Consider the following 24,872-nt stretch of genomic DNA (forward strand, 5'->3'; position numbering starts at 1 on the left):
CTAACAGACATTAGTCAAAATCAAAACAACATAACTGCTACTTTTAGCTCAGTTAGTATCTTTCTGTCTTGCGTTTTTATTGAATTAGGTTTAATCCATGAGGGGGACAAGCTCAGCGAGGTCAATGGAGTTCCAGTGGAGAACAAGAGACCAGAGGAGATTGTTCCCATACTGGTACGTGGCTCTTAATTTAAGAATAGAGTATGTTATTTGTTTCTGAGGATTTTCTCTGTGGCCCATGCCTCTGGTTTTTATTTATTCTCTTGTGCAACTCGATGTGATGCTCCAAATCCATATTTTCGGAACTGCTTTCATTCTTCCAGGCGAAGTCAGAAGGGGCAGTTACTTTCAAAGTGATCCCAGGCACCAATAAAGAGCTGGAAGCTGAAGACACCAAGGTAACGTGTGCCTCTTTATCACAAATCCAGTGTTTGTAAGGCGCATGCTTTCTATCATTCGATTTGCACCACCAGATAATCGAGACCAAATGCAGGGGAGAAAAACAGACAACATCAAAGAGTGTTTGTGGATTCTTGTAGATTTTTGTCCGGACATTTTTCGACTACAATCCGAAAGAGGATCCTGCCATTCCATGTAAGGACGCAGGCCTGGAGTTCAGGCGAGGGGATGTGCTACAGATTGTAAGCCAGGAAGATGACACTTGGTGGCAGGCCAGAAGGCATGGGGATGCCAACCTTAGAGCAGGACTCATCCCCTCCAGGCAGCTTCAGGAAAGGTGAGGGACACCACACGCAAAGCTTACCAAGTCCAAATGTATACGGAGTAAAAATAAGGCAGTGAAATGACTTAATTCATGTGCGTACATCAGGAACAACTCAGTGTAGCAGCAGGTAGATTCGCTGCCACACACCTCGGGGTTTGGGGTCTTAGATTTCACCCTCACCTTGGATCACTGTCTGTGAGGAGTGTGCTGTGTTCTCCCTGTGTCTACATGGGTTTCCTCAGGGTGCTTCAGTGTCCTCCCACTGTCTAAACGTGTCTAGAAGTGTAAGAGTGTGAGTGACTGGGTTAGTGTGTGGTGTCTTGTGATGGACTGGTGCTCTGTCCAGATGGTGCCCAGTGATTTCAGGTAGGTTCTGGACCCACTCTGACATACAGAATGTGGATGGATGGATGAATGAATGAATGAATACATGAATGGGTATGTGTGACTTTATCAAATGATTTACCAACAGGTAGCTGGTGTAGTGTGGCATCAAACACCACTAAACTCCACTGAGCAAACTACGGTTTGATTCCTAGCTTAGGCAGGAGCCCTGCACAACCAATAAGAGTCCTTGGGCAGTTTCTTTTTTAAATGTAGTTACCTCAGACATATAAACGACAACCATTAACTGTGATACTAAAGCCACAACGACAGTATTCTCCATTGTCAAGCTCCCATTCAAACTGTATCAATCAAAGCCAAGCTCCTCCTGCTCCTCTCATCATGCCGTCCAAGGAGATGAGACATGGTCAGTGGCAGACAGGCAAAGGCCTCAGTCTATCAGTCAAAAACACACGTCTCACGAGAGCCACAAAGCATCCTCATCCACATTTTCAGAGCCCCATTTATTACGTCCAGACAGGTATGTACTGGCTTCCAAACAATGACGGGAATTTGTTCGACAGCTGCTCAGTTCTCTATTAGTGCATCTGCCCAGATCAAGTAATCACGCAAAATAATGGCACAGGTGCTGATGCGCTTTGGACACGGAGCGGATGGAAAATCGTGCGGCGCTCAAAGCCGATGATGTGTATCACAGATTTCGAGTCCAGTAGCACTTTCTTGGCAGTTCTCTGTGATTCTGGAAGCGGAGGTATTCAGCAGGCTGTGAATCGAAGCCTTTGTGTTTTGGGTTTGGGCGAGAGAAGTGTGGCGGGTGTACTCTGCTTTAAAAGAGAAGGTCGTGGACTGTGAAAGTGATGGTTTCAGATTAGCTCCTGTGCTCTCTCTGTGCAGGAGAGTCGCTTTGCAGAGGCCTGAAGCCCTCTTTCACGCAGCGAGAGTGCCAAAGCCAAGCGCCGGTAAGCTCATTCATCTGTGATTATGACCAGATCTGTATCAAGGGCCAGCTAAGGACAGTCCAAATTGAACAGATAAGAGCAGTGCTGCTTGACAGTGAACAGTACAGTGGCCACCAGCAACGATCACGTTCACCATTCGCCTGCATTGAAGTTCTGTGCTGTGATTTGTTCCAAATAAAATACTAAATCACTGAGATGTAAACTCTTTCACATCTATTCAAACTCATGCTAATGCAATGTCATTGTAAAGTTCAACACTTTCAGAGGAGAACACTAACAGCTAACCATGTTGTGTCCTATACAGACTGAAATAGAATCTCCAGTCCATCATTAAAGCAACACTAGGTAGTATTATTACCTTAAAATTACAGCATCCAAATGATTGTGATGATCCACTGACCTGTAATACGGAGAACAGAGCCTTTGTTGTTGCTACTCCAGGCTCAGGACTGCAGAAACTGGACTGTGTAACTTTTGGAGGTGGGTTGGTAACATGCTAGTGAGTGATAAGGACAGAGAAGGGCGGACCCATCCACCCAGAGGTCTCAGACAGCTGTGGCACCAACAGAGGTTGAACCAGGGATTGAAGCAGTTACCGCTTACACTGCTGAAGCACTTAAGAGCCATTTTGATTTCCTATTGTTGAGGAGTGACACCATTTTGTTATTTTTCAGAACCAATATTTTATTCTCAATTTCTATACTCTCCCTGACAATATGTAAAGGCCACATACATGAATCTCTTTTGCGCTGCATAATTGAGACTAATGTCAGGTTTCATTCCTGTTTTGTTCTATGTTTTTCTTGTGCCTTTTTTCCGCTTTTGTTTCCCTTAGCCACGCCCCACACGTGACACATTAATAATGTGACTGAGCTCACAGGTGCATCCTATTGTTTCTGTTTATTTCAGGACTGAGTGTGTAGTCTGTGCTTGCAGTTCATTTTCAGTGTTTTTGTTAAACTCTGTGTTCGCGTCTTTGCCCTTGTTGTTGATTAAATGGTTTATTCACCTTCTGTACATTCCTCCCCCTCTCACTTTATCCAAAACTCCCTGAAAATAAGTCATTTCTAGATGTTTCCTTCTGGATACTTGGCTAATGCCTGCGCTAAATCTCTGACATGAGGTCCATTTCTCAAAGGGAAATCTTCATCCAAAAACATTCTCTTTAGGTTTGAGATGTCCTTATTTTGTTTGATGACATACCAGCAAAGGACCCAACACTTTGGGAGAGTGGAGTGGCTAAGATATCGAGTGACTGTGCCTGAGAAATGAAGACAGAAGGAGATAGATGGGGTGTTTCTGAGCCTGGGCGGTGAGTGGGATGAACAAACACGATAGCGCTCATGGAACTGCTGTAAATCCCTGCGGCTTTGCTGGACACTTTAAAAAGTGTTTTACTGTGTGTGAACAACGCATCCACCCTTAGAGACCGGAAAGATCCGCGCTCAGGGTCAGGGATTGCAGTTACTTTACACACACCCCCGTCCTGAGTGGCGTTTTTTACGGTTAAAGACTTCTGCATGCCTTCGCTGAACAATGCAGGGCACTGTGGCATTTCCCAGCCAGGGATGAATCGTATGTTTTTTTAAGATATTATACTGGACACATTAAGTATGCAATCAACTGTTCAAAGATTTTGGGTCCCTTATGATTAATGGTTTGTTTATATAAAAACACATAGTTTGGGATGAAATATTCTAATCTAGACATATAAAGATAATTTGATTACAATTATCACTCTACATGACACCGGACACCTGGGAATGTCTTAAATTTCGAAAAAGTCTTATATTTAACAGGCAAAGACACGGTTAAACAGAGTGAAACAAACACAAAGAGTGCAGAGAAGTATGAGCACTGAGTAAACACAGAGAAAACAAAAACAGAAAAGTAAGAGAAATGAGCGAAAACGGCTAAAGACCAGAGCTTCTGCTACTCACTCCCCACTGCTGAGTACTCAGGTCAGGATGAACAGCGAGTGGCTCATTATCATTTAAAGGCTAAGACCCAGCTATATGAAAGTGTCAAACAAATAAATTCAGTGGAATTTGAGTTCCTAACTCAAAATAAAACCTGTTATTTCTTACTAATTCAAGGAATAAGGTTTAAAAGACCATTGGTCCCCGCCCAATGGTGTTCGAAAACTCTAATAGGCGTCTTGCCTGTGACGTAGATGGTGGACAACAACTCTAGAAGTTGCACTTAATTTAATGCAAATTGACGAAAAGGTGTGTTGTTTTTGGCTGCAATCATTCAATGTACAGTGGGACATCTGTGCACAAATGGCCCAAAGATCCCAAAATATCCAGAAAATTTACTATATTTGTCAACTTTAAATGGGCACTTTGTAAAGGACCATCGGCTCACTCCGTTATCTGTAGCTCATTTCACTGGCGCTTTTCCAACAATATGGGCATGTAAGGACACCAACGAAAGGTGTTCAAGAGCCTCTGTAACATGGAGGTAAACAGGGTGAGTACACTCACTTCGCCTGTTTTAGTTGGTGTTAGTTAACGTTAGCTTGACTTGCTAAACTCGGTGGCTCAGATTATACTCGGCTACGTAGCTGCATTACGGAGGTTTATAGTGTCGGATGAATTCGAGTTCGACTTCGATCACATTTACAAGAATAACGGTACCTCTAACTTTGAGTTTAGTTTATTGCTAGGCTATTGTCATGAATAATGTTGGTTATTTAGCTAGATACTGTCATAACAGTCAGTCATAACGGTGTTTTTCCGCCAACTAAATTGTCAGTTTTAAAGAAAATTAAGCTGCTATTTTCATTTTAATTCATACTTATATATGTCAGTAACTAAAATAATGTGAAATACTTTAGAGGAGGTCCATTAAGTGGTGCTTAGCATTTAAAGGAAAATGGCAGTTCTAAACAGGGCTGCTTAGAAAGGGAAACACTGCTGGGAGTTGACCTTTGTGGTATTTTGAGGAAAGCAGGTCAATAACGTGTCATTAAGACGCAGAACCATGTTTCCTTGTGGACAAAGTTGTTTAATATGTTTCCTTGGGAAATGAAGAAGTTTTTGAATATTAAATAAGGTTCTGTAAATAAACGATGTACTGTAAGTTAATACTGTAGCCATCCACTCCATATCTCAAAAGTGGGGCGCCCTCTATGTTCGTTTTATTATAAGCTCATTATTAAGGTTATGTAAGTCTCACATTCATTACAGATTCCGAATGACGTCCAGCTCTGTTCATCACTCTAGACACTTTCTGGATTGTCTTTCACATTCCCCAAAAATAATTTTGAATCCAGTAAAGTGGGGAGAGTTCCAGCATTGTTTCAAAATATCATACATCTATCTGCTCCCAAACTGCTTTAATATACATTGCAATGCTGAATAAAACAGATCCTGAATTTTGAATAATAATTCCAAATTTATCACCATTCATAACCAAAACCTAACAACTGTATTTCAGTTGAATAGGTCAGTGTTATTGTGGCTCACTATATAATGACCAGTCCAGCTGATGCAGGGATGTAGTCTTATCTGGAATATTCTCAACACCTCGTCTTGAAAAGTCATCCCACATCTGCAGAAAGTGATGATCCATCCTATAAAAGCCCATCTGTGCTGGCTGTGGCGAGAGTGACAGCTGCCCTGTATCTCTGGACCTTCTCACACTGATGATTGCAGAGGACACACATTCAGAGCTTGGTTTTGTACCCTACTGGGACGTGGGGGGAGGGGTCACACAGCAGCATTTGATGTGGCCACAGCATTGTGCAAAAGTCATAGACCAGCCATTAATGTAAAAGACCTTATTGCAGAGAATATTTATGGGCAGCTTATTTTGAGGCACAGTTGTGATTGGAAATTGTCCTAAAAACGTACAAAAACAAACGTAAAATAACACAAACTCACTTTTGTTTTCATGCATTGTGGGGTCATTGCCTAGGCTATCATTCATTTTGTTGAGACTTACCCTAACAATATACGAACCCTATCCCTTACCAAAACTCAAATCCTCAACCTTAACCCTTAAACTCCCACTTACCCTAACTTTAACCATTCCTTTCCCCCTACCCTAAGCCTAACCCCAGTTTTAAGTCCACACAGTGTGATGTATTCCTGGTACACCCTCACAAACCCAAACACTCCAACTTGGGACAAAACACAAGGTCAAAAACACATCACCTATTAAAGCTGAACCTCTGCTTTACCACTTTAACTGTCCTCCAAACACAGTGGACCGCAGCATGCCTTCCTAAACTCCAGGTCAAAAACCTGGCCAGGACAAGTAGAGCATAGAGAGCTGACCGTTTCCAAAGGCCACTGTTTTTGCTTTTTGCCAGCAGGAATGTTGATGGTCTGGTCTCGTTTTGTGAATCCGTCCTTGACCGAGGCCACACACACACACACACACAAACACACACACAGTGAGCTTTGGCCTTCCACTATCCACTTTCCCTGCTTCTTCTGTTTGTGACATAAAAGCATGTTCTTCCTCATCCAAAATACTCTGGCTTCTTCTAGTCTTTCCGTCTTTTACGGCACATCCCTCCTGAACCCTACCATCATTACAGTGTTGACGTCCAGAAGGGCAGTGAAATGACAGAGCAGCGATGGCGAGAGGTGTCTAGCTGTGTGCAGTCGTGTGTTCATTCTCTGTGATGTTCCAGATATAGACTTTAAACCTGCCACCACCAGCTCTGATTATACAGCCAGGCTGATTGATGAGGTGCATGGCATGTGGCTGTTCCTGTGTTTTTGCTATAACAGATAACGCAGGCGACACTGTACAAACTCTGTCAGTGTTTTCGACTGTTACACGTAGGTCACAAGTTCAATCCCTAGAAAGACCACTGCCATCAGCAGGCTGGTGTCTATCTTAACTCACTCTGTCTGGGTGGGTCAGATGGCCCTTCCTTTCCTCCGTTATTAACACATATGGGCGTCTCTGAGGATGTATTCTCCAGCAAACTTGTTGAACTGCCCAATGACAGCAAATGGACAAAGTTTAATTCTGTATATTCTTGAATCTGTAATGTTGATTCATCTGTGTATGATCAATGCATGTAGTGGGTCAGTCCACTTTTATGTGAAATCCACAAGCTTTGCAAAGGTTCTTGTATGTTTTTGTGATTGTAATTAGGATAGTATTGCCTTACAGGTGCCTAACTGTTTATTTCCTTCTCTCTCTCTCTCTCTCTCTCTCTCTCTCTCTCTCTCTGAACAGACGAGGAAGGTAATATTTCATTGGTCGTTATTTCATTTCATTCAAATGTTCTGTTCCACATCTCTATTTTTCCCACTCAAATTTTAGACTTAAGTGTTTACATCATGTAAAAAATATTACCTGCAATTCCCACTCCTTCCCTTTGCACTGTATACTTTTACATTGCCATCTTCTTTGCTTGTGTTTATCTTTATTTTATTTGTCTTGCTCTGTCCGTCCATCACATCAGAAGAAGACACAGACTACGGGGCCATAAGTGGAATACACATTGGTGAGGAGTTTATTTCAGTGTTACATCACATTCTCTCCCATTTATATGTTAAACTGCTTCTAAACTGAAAGTTATTTTAAGACATAATATTGCACTTATAATATGTACCTTCTGTAAAGGCTTCATCAAGTTCATGACTAAGAAGAGACTAGATGCTTGCCTTGCGCTTTCAACAACTCTGATACTGAGGATGAATCCTTTTTTTTTTTAATGGAGGAATATATTCAGATACATGTGGCTGTGGCCTCTGAGTCTGTTCAAAGCAAAACAAATGTGATTAAGAACAGATCACAAGAAGACATTGCAACTCACTTATGAACTGGCGCCATGTCCAGGGTGTGTCCCTGCTTTGCGCCCAATGATTCCGGATGGGCTTCGGATGCACAGCAACCCTGATCCGAATGAAGGAGCTACAGAAATTGAATGAACGAATGAATGAATGCAGGGTTCATGATTGTAGTCTTGCAATGTTGCTGTCACACATATAGCATAGATTCGTCTTACAGCTGAGGATCTGGAACATTACACATTCTCTTGCTTTTGTTAGTTTGCTGCTCATTGATTCATCAAAATGTGAGCACTGTCCAGTGCAGTCTGCTGAAGGTGATAATATAAGAGCTGTTTTTTTCTAGGCTAAAATAGCATATAAACAGTGAGCTGCCTTGCTTGAGCCTGAACCACTACAAAAAAATATAAAATGTTAAGAAATCATTTTACTAACATTAAAAATGAGTAATTACATTAGTTTTATAATCTCTACGGGCATTAAACTTTAGAACTGTGGAAATTATTGCATAACCATCTCTCCTATCATACATCTCAAGATACTTTTGCCACTGCTTCTACTTTACTGCGCACGTAATGTTTATTCAAGGCTAGGGCCATTAGTTTTAGATTTACACCGATCTGGTTTGAGCATTCATGTTAATTCATGCCACATTAATAGCCCCAGACTGGGCGTCTGCTTCTGGCCCAAAGATGATAAAGGCCATCAGCGGGCAGGAACAGGCTGAGTGAACATGCGCTGCTTTTTTCAAGAGCCCCTGCTACTGTATGAGTAAAGCAGAACCACATCTCATTTTCCCTTCTCTGGCAAGCGTCCTCCATTTTAAACGTCAGCTTGTCCTCTGCGACTCTGAGGGACAGAGACAATGGCCAAAGCTTGCATCAGTCCCGCTGTGACCCCTTCAAGAAAACATGCTTAAGGCATTACGACCAGGTCAAGCTATGAAGGCCTTCTTCAGCTGGAGGCCAAAAAAAGCTTGAGATTTATCGCAGCATTGGTTCAGTCGCTACGTGATGGGACACGATGGACGGAGAACTTTTTGGTAGCCACTTTCCACGTTGGACATTCTTCAGTCGATTCAATTCCTTCTTTAAACTGCAGAGATGTTCTTGTGGCCTTTCACAACACAACAAACCCAGAGCTTTGTGGGATATGAAAGAGTTTCATGGAGCAGGGGATGGGCGAGCCGAGACCTGGAAAAGGTATCAGGCGAAATCCCAATAAGATCCAGACATGGAAAACAGGGGCACGTTAAAAAATAAGCTCTATTTACAAACCAGATTATTTAATCAGTATGCAGTCCCACAGGCTAGTGGGAGCCAAGACACTAATGCATGGTTGAAACTCCAGATTTGCTTTCCTATTTCTCCAGATCCTTTGGATGCTTTCAGTGTCAGGTAGCCACAGCATGTGTGCATTAGCAGACTCTGGTTATAAGGCGACTGAAGGGCCTCGTTGCCTAGGTAATTATTTTACCAGGCCGCCTCATGCCTGATATCTCCAATGTTTTTATCTGTAGCCGGTGAGGGATGATGTAGGTGAGCTACATAATGAAGTTAAGAGCGGTGTTCAGCATTTGATATCATCACATTTTTCTTCAGAGAAGACAGACTGGATTCCACAGGCTGGGATGCGGTGTCTGTCTGCACCGGTCGTGGACTTCTGCTGCTGATTTAATGTATCTCACATGCTGGGGACAAGAGGACAGCTGGAAAGAGGTTTCTCCTCCACCTTCAGGATGTCCATTAGCTTTGTACTCTTGGTCCAATGAAGCTCATGATGAAGACTTTTTCTATGCAGATATTGTGCTGAGAAAGAATCCCAAGATGGCACTCACTTTGCTCTTACTGTACTTCAGAGTTAGGGTTAGGGTTAGTGTTAGGGATTTCAAACTGGGATTCAAAGGCATAGACCAGAGGCATAGAACTTGTGAATGTATAAGCTACATGCTACATGCGCTATGAGGTACGTAAGTGATTCTGGGGTCTAAATGCGTCCAGTTCCACTACATTCATAGAGACATTCAAACCAGGGGTCTGTGTACCCCTTGAATCTAAGTGGAGGGTTGGGCAGCAGAATGAGATGTGAAACTATTCTGACATTTTCTTATATTTCACAAGTTTCCGATGCTGAGAAATGGAACCTCATAGATTTTAAGGTGCTGATGGACCCCAGGATGAGGTGAGAAAGCCCCCCAGAGCAGCAGCATGCGCTGGTTGTTGAGAGTTGGTAAATCGGGTTTGTACTATTCTTAACTGGATGTAGCATAAAGCATTGCTGGTACCTACTAAACCGCTAATTCAGTGTGTTAGTTCCATGCTGAATTCCATAACCCCATGTTTGAAATCCATCAGTCTCTCATTTCCATCCATGCTCTCCTGGTTCCATGTACACAGACTTTGTCACTTCCAGGCCATGTATATGTTTCTTAAGAAACCATATCCAAAACACCACTAAACACCAGCGTTCTTTTAAACATATAATGACAGAGAGCCAGACAAGTCTACCCACGTCGTTACAGTAAGCCTCAGAGATGTGCCCGCAGCAGCATGACTCCTCCTTACCACATCCGTGTGGTGAGGGCTCAGCTTTGCTCCAGCCCATGCGTGAAGTAGGCATCTTCTGCTTGCCCTTGCCTTGGAAACTGGATGTGTGTCCTAGAGATGAGTGGGTCTCTGGAAGAAGAGCATGCTCAGGATCTCTAATCTCTAGGTAGTAGATCCTGAAGGTTTCTTCACAGTCTTCATAATGTTATGGTCACTTTCCAGCAGCTGTTGTGAGACTTCTGGGACTCTGTCAGAAAACGTCAGAAAAAGATTGACATGTGCACCCACTCACTCACATTGTGAACAGTGTTACACACTCACCCTGTCACTCACACCTGTCGACAGTTTCACCCAGTCACTCACACATTCACACCTGTGGACACTTTTACACAGTCACCCTGTCACTCACACACTCACAACTGTCGACAGTTTCACCCAGTCACTCACACACTCACACCTGTGGACAGTTTCACCCAGTCACTCACACACTCACACCTGTGGACAGTTTCACCCAGTCACTCACACATTCACACCTGTGGACACTTTTACACAGTCACCCTGTCACTCACACACTCACACCTGTCGACAGTTTCACCCAGTCACTCACACACTCACACCTGTGGACAGTTTCACCCAGTCACTCACACACTCACACCTGTGGACAGTTTCACCCAGTCACTCACACATTCACACCTGTGGACACTTTCACACACTCACCCAGTCACTCACACCTATGAACAGTTTCACACACTCACCCAGTCAATCACACTGTGGACAATTTCACACACTCACCCAGTCACTCACACACTCACACCTATGAACAGTTTCACACACTCACACCTATGAACAGTTTCACACACTCACACCTATGAACAGTTTCACACACTCACACCTATGAACAGTTTCACACACTCACACTGTGGATAGTTTCACACATTCCCTCAGTCACTCACACTGTGGACAATTTCACAAACTTACTCAGTCACTCACACACTCACCCAGTCATTCACACACTCATCCAGCCACTCACACTGTGGACAATTTCACACATTCACCCAGTCACTCTCACACACACCCAGTCATTCACACACTCACCCAGTCACTCACACTGTGGACAATTTCACACACTCACCCAGTCACTCACACACACACACAGTCATTTACACATTCACCCAGTCACTCACACTGTGGACAATTACACACATTCCGTCAGTCATTCACACTGTTTACAATTTCACAAACTCACTCAGTCACTCACACACTCACCCAGTCATTCACACACTCACCCAGTCACTCACACACTCACACCTATGAACAGTTTCACACACTCACCCAGTCACTCACACTGTGGACAATTTCACACACTCATCCAGCCACTCACACTGTGGACAATTTCACACACTCACCCAGTCACTCACACAGTCATTCACACTGTGGACAATTTCACACAATCACCCGGTCACTCACACACACACACAGTCATTCACACACTCACCCAGTCACTCACACTGTGGACAATTTCACAAACTCAGTCACTCACACACTCACCCAGTCATTCACACACTCACCCAATCACTCACACACTGACCCAGTCACTCACACACACACCCAGTCATTCACACACTCACCCAGTCACTCACACTGTGTACAATTTCACACGCTCACACTGTGTACAATTACACACATTCCCTCAGTCACTCACACTGTTTACAATTTCACAAACTCACTCAGTCACTCACACACTCACCCAGTCATTCACACACTCACCCAGTCACTCACACACTCACACCTATGAACAGTTTCACACACTCACCCAGTCACTCACACTGTGGACAATTTCACACACTCATCCAGCCACTCACACTGTGGACAATTTCACACACTCACCCAGTCACTCACACAGTCATTCACACTGTGGACAATTTCACACACTCACCCGGTCACTCACACACACACCCAGTCATTCACACACTCACCCAGTCACTCACACAGTCATTCACACTGTGGACAATTTCACACACTCACCCGGTCACTCACACACACACCCAGTCATTCACACACTCACCCAGTCACTCACACTGTGGACAATTTCACAAACTCAGTCACTCACACACTCACCCAGTCATTCACACACTCACCCAATCACTCACACACTGACCCAGTCACTCACACACTCACACCTATGAACAGTTTCACACACTCACCCAGTCACTTACACTGTGGACAATTTCACACACTCATCCAGCCACTCACACTGTGGACAATTTCACAAATTCACTCAGTCATTCACACACACACCCAGTCATTCACACACACACCCAGTCATTCACACACTCACTCAGTCATTCACACACTCACCCAGTCACTCACACTGTGGACAATTTCACACATTCTCTCAGTCACTCACACTGTGGACAATTTCACAAATTCACTCAGTCATTCACACACACACCCAGTCATTCACACACACACACAGTCATTCACACACTCACCCAGTCACTCACACTGTGGACAATTTCACACATTCTCTCAGTCACTCACACTGTGGACAATTTCACAAACTCACTCAGTCACTCACACACTCACCCAGTCATTCACACACTCACCCAGTCACCCACACTGTGGACAATTTCACACATTCACCCAGTCACTCTCACACACACCCAGTCATTCACACACTCACCCAGTCACTCACACTGTGGACAATTTCACACACTCACCCAGTCACTCACACACACACCCAGTCATTCACACACTCACCCAGTCACTCACACTGTGTACAATTTCACATGCTCACACTGTGTACAATTACACACATTCCTTCAGTCACTCACACTGTGGACAATTTCACAAACTCACTCAGTCACTCACACACTCACCCAGTCATTCACACACTCACCCAGTCACTCACACTGTGGACAATTTCACACACTCATCCAGCCACTCACACTGTGGACAATTTCACACACTCACCCAGTCACTCTCACACACACCCAGTCATTCACACTGTGGACAATTTCACACACTCACCCGGTCACTCACACACACACTCACCCAGTCACTCACAATGTGGACAATTTCACACGCTCACTCTGTGGACAATTACACACATTCCCTCAGTCACTCACACTGTGGACAATTTCACAAACTCACTCAGTCATTCACACACTCACCCAGTCATTCACACACTCACCCAGTCACTCACACACTGACCCAGTCACTCACACACTCACACCTATGAACAGTTTCACACACTCACCCAGTCACTCACACTGTGGACAATTTCACACACTCATCCAGCCACTCACACTGTGGACAATTTCACAAACTCACTCAGTCATTCACACACACACCCAGTCATTCACACACACACCCAGTCATTCACACACTCACCCAGTCACTCACACTGTGGACAATTTCACAAACTCAGTCACTCACACACTCACCCAGTCATTCACACACTCACCCAATCACTCACACACTGACCCAGTCACTCACACACTCACACCTATGAACAGTTTCACACACTCACCCAGTCACTTACACTGTGGACAATTTCACACACTCATCCAGCCACTCACACTGTGGACAATTTCACAAATTCACTCAGTCATTCACACACACACCCAGTCATTCACACACACACCCAGTCATTCACACACTCACTCAGTCATTCACACACTCACCCAGTCACTCACACTGTGGACAATTTCACACATTCTCTCAGTCACTCACACTGTGGACAATTTCACAAATTCACTCAGTCATTCACACACACACCCAGTCATTCACACACACACACACAGTCATTCACACACTCACCCAGTCACTCACACTGTGGACAATTTCACACATTCTCTCAGTCACTCACACTGTGGACAATTTCACAAACTCACTCAGTCACTCACACACTCACCCAGTCATTCACACACTCACCCAGTCACCCACACTGTGGACAATTTCACACATTCACCCAGTCACTCTCACACACACCCAGTCATTCACACACTCACCCAGTCACTCACACTGTGGACAATTTCACACACTCACCCAGTCACTCACACACACACCCAGTCATTCACACACTCACCCAGTCACTCACACTGTGTACAATTTCACACGCTCACACTGTGTACAATTACACACATTCCTTCAGTCACTCACACTGTGGACAATTTCACAAACTCACTCAGTCACTCACACACTCACCCAGTCATTCACACACTCACCCAGTCACTCACACTGTGGACAATTTCACACACTCATCCAGCCACTCACACTGTGGACAATTTCACACACTCACCCAGTCACTCTCACACACACCCAGTCATTCACACTGTGGACAATTTCACACACTCACCCGGTCACTCACACACACACTCACCCAGTCACTCACAATGTGGACAATTTCACACGCTCACTCTGTGGACAATTACACACATTCCCTCAGTCACTCACACTGTGGACAATTTCACAAACTCACTCAGTCATTCACACACTCACCCAGTCATTCACACACTCACCCAGTCACTCACACACTGACCCAGTCACTCACACACTCACACCTATGAACAGTTTCACACACTCACCCAGTCACTCACACTGTGGACAATTCCACACACTCATCCAGCCACTCACACTGTGGACAATTTCACAAACTCACTCAGTCATTCACACACACACCCAGTCATTCACACACTCACCCAGTCACTCACACACTCACCCAGTCACTCACACACTCACACCTATGAACAGTTTCACACACTCACCCAGTCATTCACACACTCAACCAGTCATTCACACACTCACCCAGTCACTCACACACTCACACCTATGAACAGTTTCACACACTCACCCAGTCATTCACACTGTGGACAATTACACACACTCACTCAGTCACTCACACTGTGGACAATTACCCACATTCACCCAGTCACTCACACACATTAAAAATGTCACACAGTCAATACCAAAATGTGTGTTTGGACTATGGGAGGAAACTGAAGTGCCTGGAGGAAAGCCACACAGCCACAGGGAGAACACAAGTCCCTGGAGCTGTGTGACTGCGACGCTACCTGCAGTTCTACCACGTTGCTGTTACTCAGACTTTATTCTCAAAATACTGCAGCTTTTTTTTTAATATTATGTTTTTATTCTGAAATCTAATATTTTTTATTTTTAAACTGCGCTCTTAAAATGCCATACCTCAGTGTCTCAGATGTGCTGTAAATGAACCAGCAGAATGACTGGAAGGCCCCTGAACCCTTTCTGGAGTTTTCTTGTCTCCGTGTCTTTTTCACTGAATGTGTTCTCATTGTGTTTTATGAGCTGTCCGACTGATTTCCATGCAGTGTATCACTCGCTCGAGCACAGACTTGCTTGGAGTGGGCTGAATGCCCTGCATTCCTACCACAGCAGACGTCAGAGCAGATTTAAATTTGTCTAGCACTATTCCAAAAGCTGCCGTATGCTTTTCTTCGAAAACTAAAGTAACGTGAGAGGAAAGCTATCACTCCTCTCAGATAAAGCCCAGGATTGTCTCGCAGCCACACGTTATCCCCCAAAATAAAGAGAGAAGACTCGTCACCTGGAGACTCAGACTCAGTGGGAGGCTATCAGTCTCCGCAGATAAAATTCATTTTCAGGAATTAGTTTAATCATTTCGCCGGCGGGCCTCCTAACCCCTGATTTATTTACACAGAAGCCGGCTGGCCTTGGGGCCGGTCATTACTCTCCGTATGTGACAGAAATGTCTGGAAAAGTTTAAGACATGTGGTCAGATTCATGTCATTGCTGCCAGTACATGCATTTGTGTTAAGGCTACTCCAGCATACAGCAACTCTGAGAGGGTGAGAATGAGCTCGGAGTGTGTTTTCGACAACTGATATTGAGTAATGCACATGTCCAAACTTTGCAGAGATGGTTTATACTCACTGAATTCAAAATATTATGGTGCATTGTGCTATAAATTAAAATTAGAATCACTTCGATTCCCACTCCGGGTGGCTGTCTGTGAGGAGTGTGGTGTGTTCTCCCTGTGTCTGCGTGGGTGTCCTCCGGATGACTGTCTGTGAGGAGTTTGGTGTGTTCTCCCTGTGTCTGCGTGGGTGTCCTCCGGGTGCTCTAGTTTCCTCCCAAAAATACACTTTGGTAGGTGGATTGGCTCAAAAGTGTCCGTAGGTGTGAGTGAATATGTGAGTGTGTGTGTTGCCCTGTGAAGAACTGGCGCCCCCTCCAGGGTGTATTCCTGCCTTGTGCCCAATGATTCCAGGTAGGCTCTGGACCCACCGCGACCCTGAACTGGATAAGCGCTTACAGATAATGAACGAATGAATTAATCACTTTATTGGCTACAGTGCTTGCACACAGAGAAATTTGTTCTCTGCATTTAACCCAATCCGTGCAGTGAAACACACATGCCTGGAGCGGTGGGCAGCCCTAGCCACCGTACCTTTATGGGCTGAACACTCACACATGTTACAGGTCTACAAGGGTTTTTGATTCAAGACAGTAGTTCTTATTAGAATTACTTATATTTAGAAGCATTTGTACACTCACATGGACTTTGCAGGTTGATGGAGGATGTGTTGTGTATGGTTCTGCATGTAGAACCTTTATGAAAATGGTTCTATGTTGAACCAAATAGGTTTCAAGCTGGACATTTTATCTTCAACCTTTTATGATGCTATTTAAAACCATATATTACACATACTCTAATAATTCACCACAAAAACTCACACATTTTTCTATACAGAACTCATGGCTCAATGTAGGTGCACTGTCATTAATCAGGAACCCTCCAGTGTAGTGTGTATACTTCCCAGGAAAATAGAAACTGTTTCTGAAGGAGATGGGGGACAAGCTACCAGTTAATACCCTTCGGCTCAGAAGAAGAAGTTGGATGAGCCGTTTGGATTAGCGTTGTGCTCCCTGTGAATCATTTATGATTGTTAGTACACCCACATAAGTGTGCATATTTATATTTATTGCATAATGTACGTGTGCTCCGGTTAGCATTTGATATTTATGGGCCTTGTGGGAATGGCCAATAAGTCATGTCAATTAGTTTTAAGACTACAGTGAAAAAGAAACCTATATTCAGCTTGATTCATTTTCCCCTCAACAGAAAAAACACTCACCAGAAGACATTGTTGTTAGTAACGCAATACTCCTCCTGATTCATATGCTGCTTTTACAGCGTCTGATGTCTATATGTTCTGTTTATGCGGCTGAGCTGGACGTTTGCATCAGCTTTATGAGTTTGGAGCGATCCGAGAGAAGTCTGGGATGCAGCGCTTTAGCTCGCCCTATGCAGCGTTTGTGGTTTCGTTCTGTTGTGGAAAGTATTGGAGCGATGTGACTTCTTTTTCCATTCCTAAACTCCCAAGTCCTTTGAGCATACACAAGCATTTTGTCCTCATTAATCATGGTGTGAAAAGCCAGAAGCAACATATCGAGTGTCCTTGCATGCATTTGGTGGTCACGAATCAGGATCTGTCACCATTATACGGCACTCGGTGTCTATATGTTAGATGTCTTCATGAGTTGGTCGCTTCCTTGTTCGGTTGCTGTGTGGGAGACGGCCGTGAAATGCTTTGTTGTTTTTGGCGTGAGGGCATGAAAACGCTTGCCGTTTGTGTCTGAACACTGTGCAGGCTTATCAACACTGTCATTTCGAGACTTGAAAACACCAGCCAGCATTTACATTGTGTGAAGTGGTCACAATTAATGGGTGGAAAGGAATGGTCCAAGCTTTCACGGCATTAATGTAATCTTGGATGTTTTACGCATTTGTGATTTTAGGCCTGATTTTTTGGTCGCAGGCAAATGTTTGGGATCTTCAACAGACATTATTATTATTGCTCACTCTCGGCTATAGACCTGGATTACTGTAACTGCTTTGAGGCAAAGTCCACTGCAATAATGCTTTGCCAATACACTGCGCTGTGGTCATGTGTTAGTGCGTGTTGTGCCGGTATAAGTGGATCAGACACAGCAGTACCTGCTTGAGTTTTTAAACACTGTGTCCACTCACTGCCCACTCTGTTAGACACTCCTTCCTTATTGGTCCAGTAGCTAATATGTCGATGCACAGTTTGCGTCAGTCCTCCTCTAGTCCTTCATTAGTGGACTGAGAAGGATCCACCACCCAAACCATACTACATAGACTACTACAGTGTGCTAAATTGAAGTTGTCCATATTCTTTCTTGTAGCCGGCTTGAGGAGAAGTTTCCGGCTGAGCAGGAAGGACCACAAACCTAATGAGATCCAAACAAGATGGAGGAAGAGTGAGAGTGTTGGGGCTAGAAATATCCCCAGCTACCAGGAGGTGGCTCCTTACAACAGAAAGCAGGGAGACCCCTACCGTCTGGTGCTTCTGGTTGGTAAGTTCGCTAAAATCAAACGCTAAGGGTTATTATTATTATATTGACTAGATTTAAGACATTTTAACTTAATAAATGTACTATCTCCATAGTTTGAGGGAAGTGTGAAAGTTAAATATCAGTTTAAAGTTGGAGTCGGTTTCAAATGCTACGCCTAATGCCACTTATTGAGGTTAGCACGTTTGCCACTTGGTAATTTTTACAACTTTGACTTTGTTGACTTTGTTGGAACTCTCTTTGAGACCGGGTCTCAAAGACGTGGTGCCTGTTAGTGCCTTTATTGTTTTGTGGTTTTATTAACAGTGCGCTGTACCCTCAGGGTCCACTGCACTCATTTGTGTTTTATTTAACTTCGCTCTCCTCTGTGGTCTGTGTGCAGTAAAAGCTAACGGCTCCTGAGCATCGCAGCGAGCTCTGGCCCTCCTCCACGGAATCCTGAACAAACATCTTTCAATTAAACCTCTCCTTCTTATCTGGCCTGGTCTGATTTTCTTTCCTCTGAGCTGACTACACTTCAGAGAGCAGCTTATGGATACTTTTACAGTCTGGAAAGTTGCAGCGAGACATGGCTCTGAGGTATGGATCTGTTTTCATTGCTCTGCCTGGGGCCGGCCTGCAGAATGTTCTTCCTAATGGCATTTCAAACGGCAGGCTCCGAATGGTGCATGCTTGTCCTCTAAACACGAAGGCTCTGGTCATTTAGCCTCAGCCAGCTCCTCTCACTGTTTTTCTTCGATATCAGTCCAGTCTCTCATTGCCACAGTTCATCAGGTGCAAGGACTCAGAAAATGGCCATATTGAAATGTCCACCTCCCATTGGGCAAAAGGCAAGACAATGTGTGTTTGTGGACTCAGTGTAAAGGGTGTGCTCTTTTTACACTTTGTTTTGGCCAGAATCCTATTTTGAGGTGGGAAAACATAATTAAGAATCCATGTGACACAGTTCTGGGTCTAAACAAAAACGTCTGTGACCTGCTTTGGGCAAAAAGCCAAAAGGATCAAACCTCACAGCTGCATTCTCTCCATCTAAAAAGCCCAGTCCAGAATGGCTGGTTTCAGCACCTTTTCCTTTAAATGATAATGAGCCACTCACTGTTCACCCCACCCTGAGCACACAGCAGTGAGAAGCTGTTTTCGCTCAGTTCTCGTTCTTCTTCGTTCTCATTTCCTCGGTTTTCTCCACCCTCATTGTGTCTGTTTTGCTCTGTTTAACAGAGTCTTTGTACTCTCACATAAACACGGGTACAGGGCTGTAATTGGAGAGACCCAGAGAAGGGGGCGGGGCATCGGAAGCTGCAGAGAATCAGAACGGCTCGTTTTATCCCACACTTTCTGATTGGGCAGCCCATAAAAACAAACTGGTGTATGGTCACAGTGTATGATTTGGTAAATACATCAAATGCACACAGAAATATGCATCTGCACATAACATGTAGAATGATTTTTTCATAATTTCATAAGTTCTTCATAATGAATAAGTGCCAAACCACGCAATGAAGCATTTGTGAATTTTAACGGTTTTGTCAGTGTTTATATTTTGTACAAAATCATTGCCTTTACTCAAGACAATAAAAATTTAGGGCGCGAGTTTGCAAAGCCGAACGTAAAACAAATGTAGAAAGAGCTTGTCTAAACCTTTTCATTTCTTTCAGCTTGTTGAAATAAAAATGTGTCTCCGTGGTAAATTTAGGGCCTTCATTCTTAGATATATCAGAGGTGAGAACAGCAGCTGGCGAGAGGATGAGAGCAGATGTAAGCCCCCAAAAAGAGAGAAAACAACAGAAAATGCACAGGAACTTGCTAATCTCTCCGCCAGTTCTTGAAGGTCTTCAGCTGAGCCTTGACTGGGGCCGGCACGAGAGCCAAACTATTTAAGGACTGCGTGGATTTCTTTCAAAAAAGCTTAATCATCTCAGCTAGGTCAGAACCTGGCCTGTCTGCTGTTGATATTTGCAAGAAATGGACCAAAAATGTTGCACATCTAAAGGACAACACACCAGAGAAAATGGATTCTTGGATTTGTCCGTTCTTAACAGCTTTTCCAAAACAGTGTGTGTGTGTGTGATAACCAAGACTGAACAAAGCTGGACATTCCTAAATGTTTATTTTGTTGTGGTCAGAAACGGCCATATTTAACAGCAGAATATAACATCAGTCATTCCTCTGATTAAAAACAACAGAGGTCAGCTCGGACCACTCTCTCACTCACTAAGAAGTTGATACAGCGCCTCCAACAGGAGGAAACCTTTGCACATCATTTCTACAGTGATAGGAGTCATAGGGCACACAGAGACCTCTGATTCTGCCCTGGTTTATTTCAGTCAACGCAGCATGGACATGCACGTGCAGAGACTCCTCTATCAGCAGGTTACACAATGATAGACCTGCGGGGAACTTGAGTTTTGGAAACTCCTGTTTATTCACTTGGAGGTTTTATAAGACGCGTCCATCCTCAAACCATTTTTCCAATTGGGCCTTCTTCAGCAGAGGTCTGTCTCACTTTATGAGCTGTTTTTCACATTATATTTCTTACAAAACAAACAAGACATCCATGCTGGTTTCAGCCCACCAAAGCAGTGTTCAACATCCCTCATCTGCTCCAAATGAGCAGGTTGTTGTGCAAATTGCTAGTTTCAATTTTCCCGTATGTCATTGCTGTGGGTTTTCGTTGGCCCTGGACAGAGGACATTAGCAGCCTCCAATTTGACCAGCTCTGTGATCTCGGCGTGGGTAGGTATGCGATACAGGGGCATAACTTTGAAGACGGTGCGCAATGAAAATACACTGGATCTTCCGAAATGTGTTTGCTCAGGGGACCACAGGCAGAACTTGCAAATACTTCGGGGCCCATCTTCCCTCAGGTTTGTTTGTTGGATGAGTTCTGGTAGCTCCACTGGTGTACGGTGACACTGAGGGGGCAGACTGCACGCCCACATGAGGTCAAACAGGAAGAAATTAATCCACTTATTTCATCCCCTTGCTCACTCCTCCTCTCACTTCACTCTGTGAAACCTATTTGCAGCACGGAGCAGGACAGGATTGTCTCCAATGCTTTCGTACATGATTAGAACGGCAGGTATTTGTGGAATTCTGCTTTACATCCACACAGCCATTAGGACCAATCCTTAAAGGAATATCTCCGGTGTTTATGCCCTGAATCTCCACCTGTAGCTTTTATACCCACAGACATTAAAATACATACACCATGTCACTCACACTCTCACATCTGTGGGCAGTTTCACACACTCACCCAGTCACTCACACTCACACCTGTGGACAGTTTCACATACTCACCCAGTCACTCACACTCACACCTTTGGACAGTTTCACATACTCACCCAGTCACTCTCTCACTCACACCTGTGGACAGTTTCACACACTCACCCTGTCACTCACACTCACACCTTTGGACAGTTTCACACACTCACCCAGTCACTCACACTCACATCTGTGGACAGTTTCACACACTCACCCAGTCAATCACACTCACACCTTTGGACAGTTTCACATACTCACCCAGTCACTCTCTCACTCACAGCTGTGGACAGTTTCACACACTCACCCTGTCACTCACACTCACACCTTTGGACAGTTTCACACACTCACCCAGTCACTCTCTCACTCACACCTGTGGACAGTTTCACACACTCACCCTGTCACTCACACTCACACCTTTGGACAGTTTCACACACTCACCCTGTCACTCACACACTCACACCTGTGGACAGTTTCACACACTCACCCAGTCAATCACACTCACATCTGTGGACAGTTTCACACACTCACCTTGTCACTCACACTCACACCTGTGGACAGTTTCACACACTCACCCTGTCACTCACACTCACACCTTTGGACAGTTTCACACACTCACCCAGTCACTCTCTCACTCACAGCTGTGGACAGTTTCACACACTCACCCAGTCACTCACACACTCACAGCTGTGGACAGTTTCACACACTCACCCTGTCACTCACACACTCACACCTGTGGACAGTTTCACACACTCACCCTGTCACTCACACTCACACCTGTGAACAGTTTCACACACTCACCCTGTCACTCACACTCTCACACCTGTGGACAGTTTTACACACTCACCCTGTCACTCACACACTCACACCTGTGGACAGTTTTACACACTCACCTTGTCACTCACACACTCACACCTGTGGACAGTTTTACACACTCACGCTGTCACTCACACACTCACACCTGTGGACAGTTTCACACACTCACCCAGTCACTCACACACTCACACCTGTGGACAGTTTCATACACTCACCCTGTCACTCACACACTCACACCTGTGGAGAGTTTCACACACTCACCCTGTCACTCACACACTCACACCTGTGGACAGTTTCACACACTCACCCAGTCACTCACACTCACACCTGTGGACAGTTGCACACACTCACCCTGTCACTCACACTCTCACACCTGTGGACAGTTTTACACACTCACCCTGTCACTCACACCTGTGGACAGTTTTACACACTCACCCTGTCACTCACACACTCACACCTGTGGACAGTTTTACACACTCACCCTGTCACTCACACACTCACACCTGTGGACAGTTTCACACACTCACCCAGTCACTCACACACTCACACCTGTGGACAGTTTCATACACTCACCCAGTCACTCACACTCACACCTGTGAACAGTTTCAAACACTCACCCTGTCACTCAGACTCTCACACCTGTGGAGAGTTTCACACACTCACCCTGTCACTCACACACTCACACCTGTGGACAGTTTCACACACTCACCCAGTCACTCACACTCACACCTGTGGACAGTTTCACACACTCACCCTGTCACTCACACACTCACACCTGTGGACAGTTTCACACACTCACCCTGTCACTCACACACTCACACCTGTGGACAGTTTTACACACTCACCCTGTCACTCACACACTCACACCTGTGGACAGTTTCACGCACTCACCCAGTCACTCACACTCACACCTGTGGACAGTTTCACACACTCACCCTGTCACTCACACTCTCACACCTGTGGACAGTTTTACACACTCACCCTGTCACTCACACACTCACACCTGTGGACAGTTTTACACACTCACCCTGTCACTCACACACTCAAACCTGTGGACAGTTTCATACACTCACCCAGGCACCTGTGGACAGTTTCACACACTCACCCTGTCACTCTCACACTCACACCTGTGGACAGTTTCACACACTCACCCTGTCACTCACACCTGTGGACAGTTTTACACACTCACCCTGTCACTCACACATTCACACCTGTGGACAGTTTTACACACTCACCCTGTCACTCACACATTCACACCTGTGGACAGTTTCACACACTCACATCAACATGTATGTTTGTGCTGTGGGAGGAAACCCACACAGACAAAGGGAGAACACACCACACTCCTCACAGCCAGTGACCTGAGCAGGGGATCAAACCCAGAACCTTACACTAACCATGACCTTCCTTGGTCCCCACAAGAAAACAAGTCTCCACAGTGTGAGAAAGTAAACAGATTTTGCACACACACATAATACACACACACACACAGAGGTTGGTTCTGCTAAACTTGTGAGGACCTCTATTGAAATAATGTTTGCTGTAGCTCATTAACACCACACCTAACACTATCTCATCATATCCTTAGTAAACAAAAGTTATCATTTCACTCTTAGTTTTTCACATTAAAGTTTGGTGAGTGAATCTGATACAATGGACAATGAGTGTATAAACCAGGAGATCATTTTCATGTGTTACCACATGAGTCCATCATTGGACAGTAGTCTACAGAATACTCCGTGAAAACCAGTGACCCTTGTGATTTAAACGAGGTTTAAACATCGTCCCAGTGGTGTCTACTCTAAGTGACTTTGGAGTAAACAAGTTCTCTCTTCAAGTTCAAGCACATGTATCAACATTATTGTCTGTGGTAACGGCCTGAATGATACAAATGGAACAGAAAGGGATTCGGTTGAAAAACACCACTGGTGTATTCCTTTAAGTATGTTTCCCGAGAGCTCATCCCATCTTTTGCATGTCACAGACCTTCAGCTGGAGGCTTTGTTGAACGGGTATCAGACGGATCCTTCATCCCACCGCAGGAATATAGCTTTTCCTTCTGGGAGTGTGTCGTCCAGGGCAG

The 24,872-nt window shown here is 44.6% G+C and overlaps 1 protein-coding gene across 1 annotated transcript in view; it reads left to right on the plus strand.

Moving 5' to 3' along the window:
- Positions 1-24,872, plus strand: part of LOC136679354 (MAGUK p55 subfamily member 7-like) — a 55,223-nt gene that overhangs the window by 16,860 nt on the left and 13,491 nt on the right. The window contains exons 7-13 of the mRNA XM_066657829.1: positions 89-174; positions 324-398; positions 540-736; positions 1,964-2,028; positions 7,231-7,239; positions 7,460-7,501; positions 18,548-18,718. Coding sequence (XP_066513926.1) covers positions 89-174; positions 324-398; positions 540-736; positions 1,964-2,028; positions 7,231-7,239; positions 7,460-7,501; positions 18,548-18,718 — 645 coding nt within the window. The remainder of the gene's footprint in view (positions 1-88; positions 175-323; positions 399-539; positions 737-1,963; positions 2,029-7,230; positions 7,240-7,459; positions 7,502-18,547; positions 18,719-24,872) is intronic.

The sequence above is a fragment of the Hoplias malabaricus genome, chromosome Y (assembly GCF_029633855.1).
Source record: "Hoplias malabaricus isolate fHopMal1 chromosome Y, fHopMal1.hap1, whole genome shotgun sequence".
Taxonomy (NCBI): Eukaryota; Metazoa; Chordata; class Actinopteri; order Characiformes; family Erythrinidae; genus Hoplias; species Hoplias malabaricus.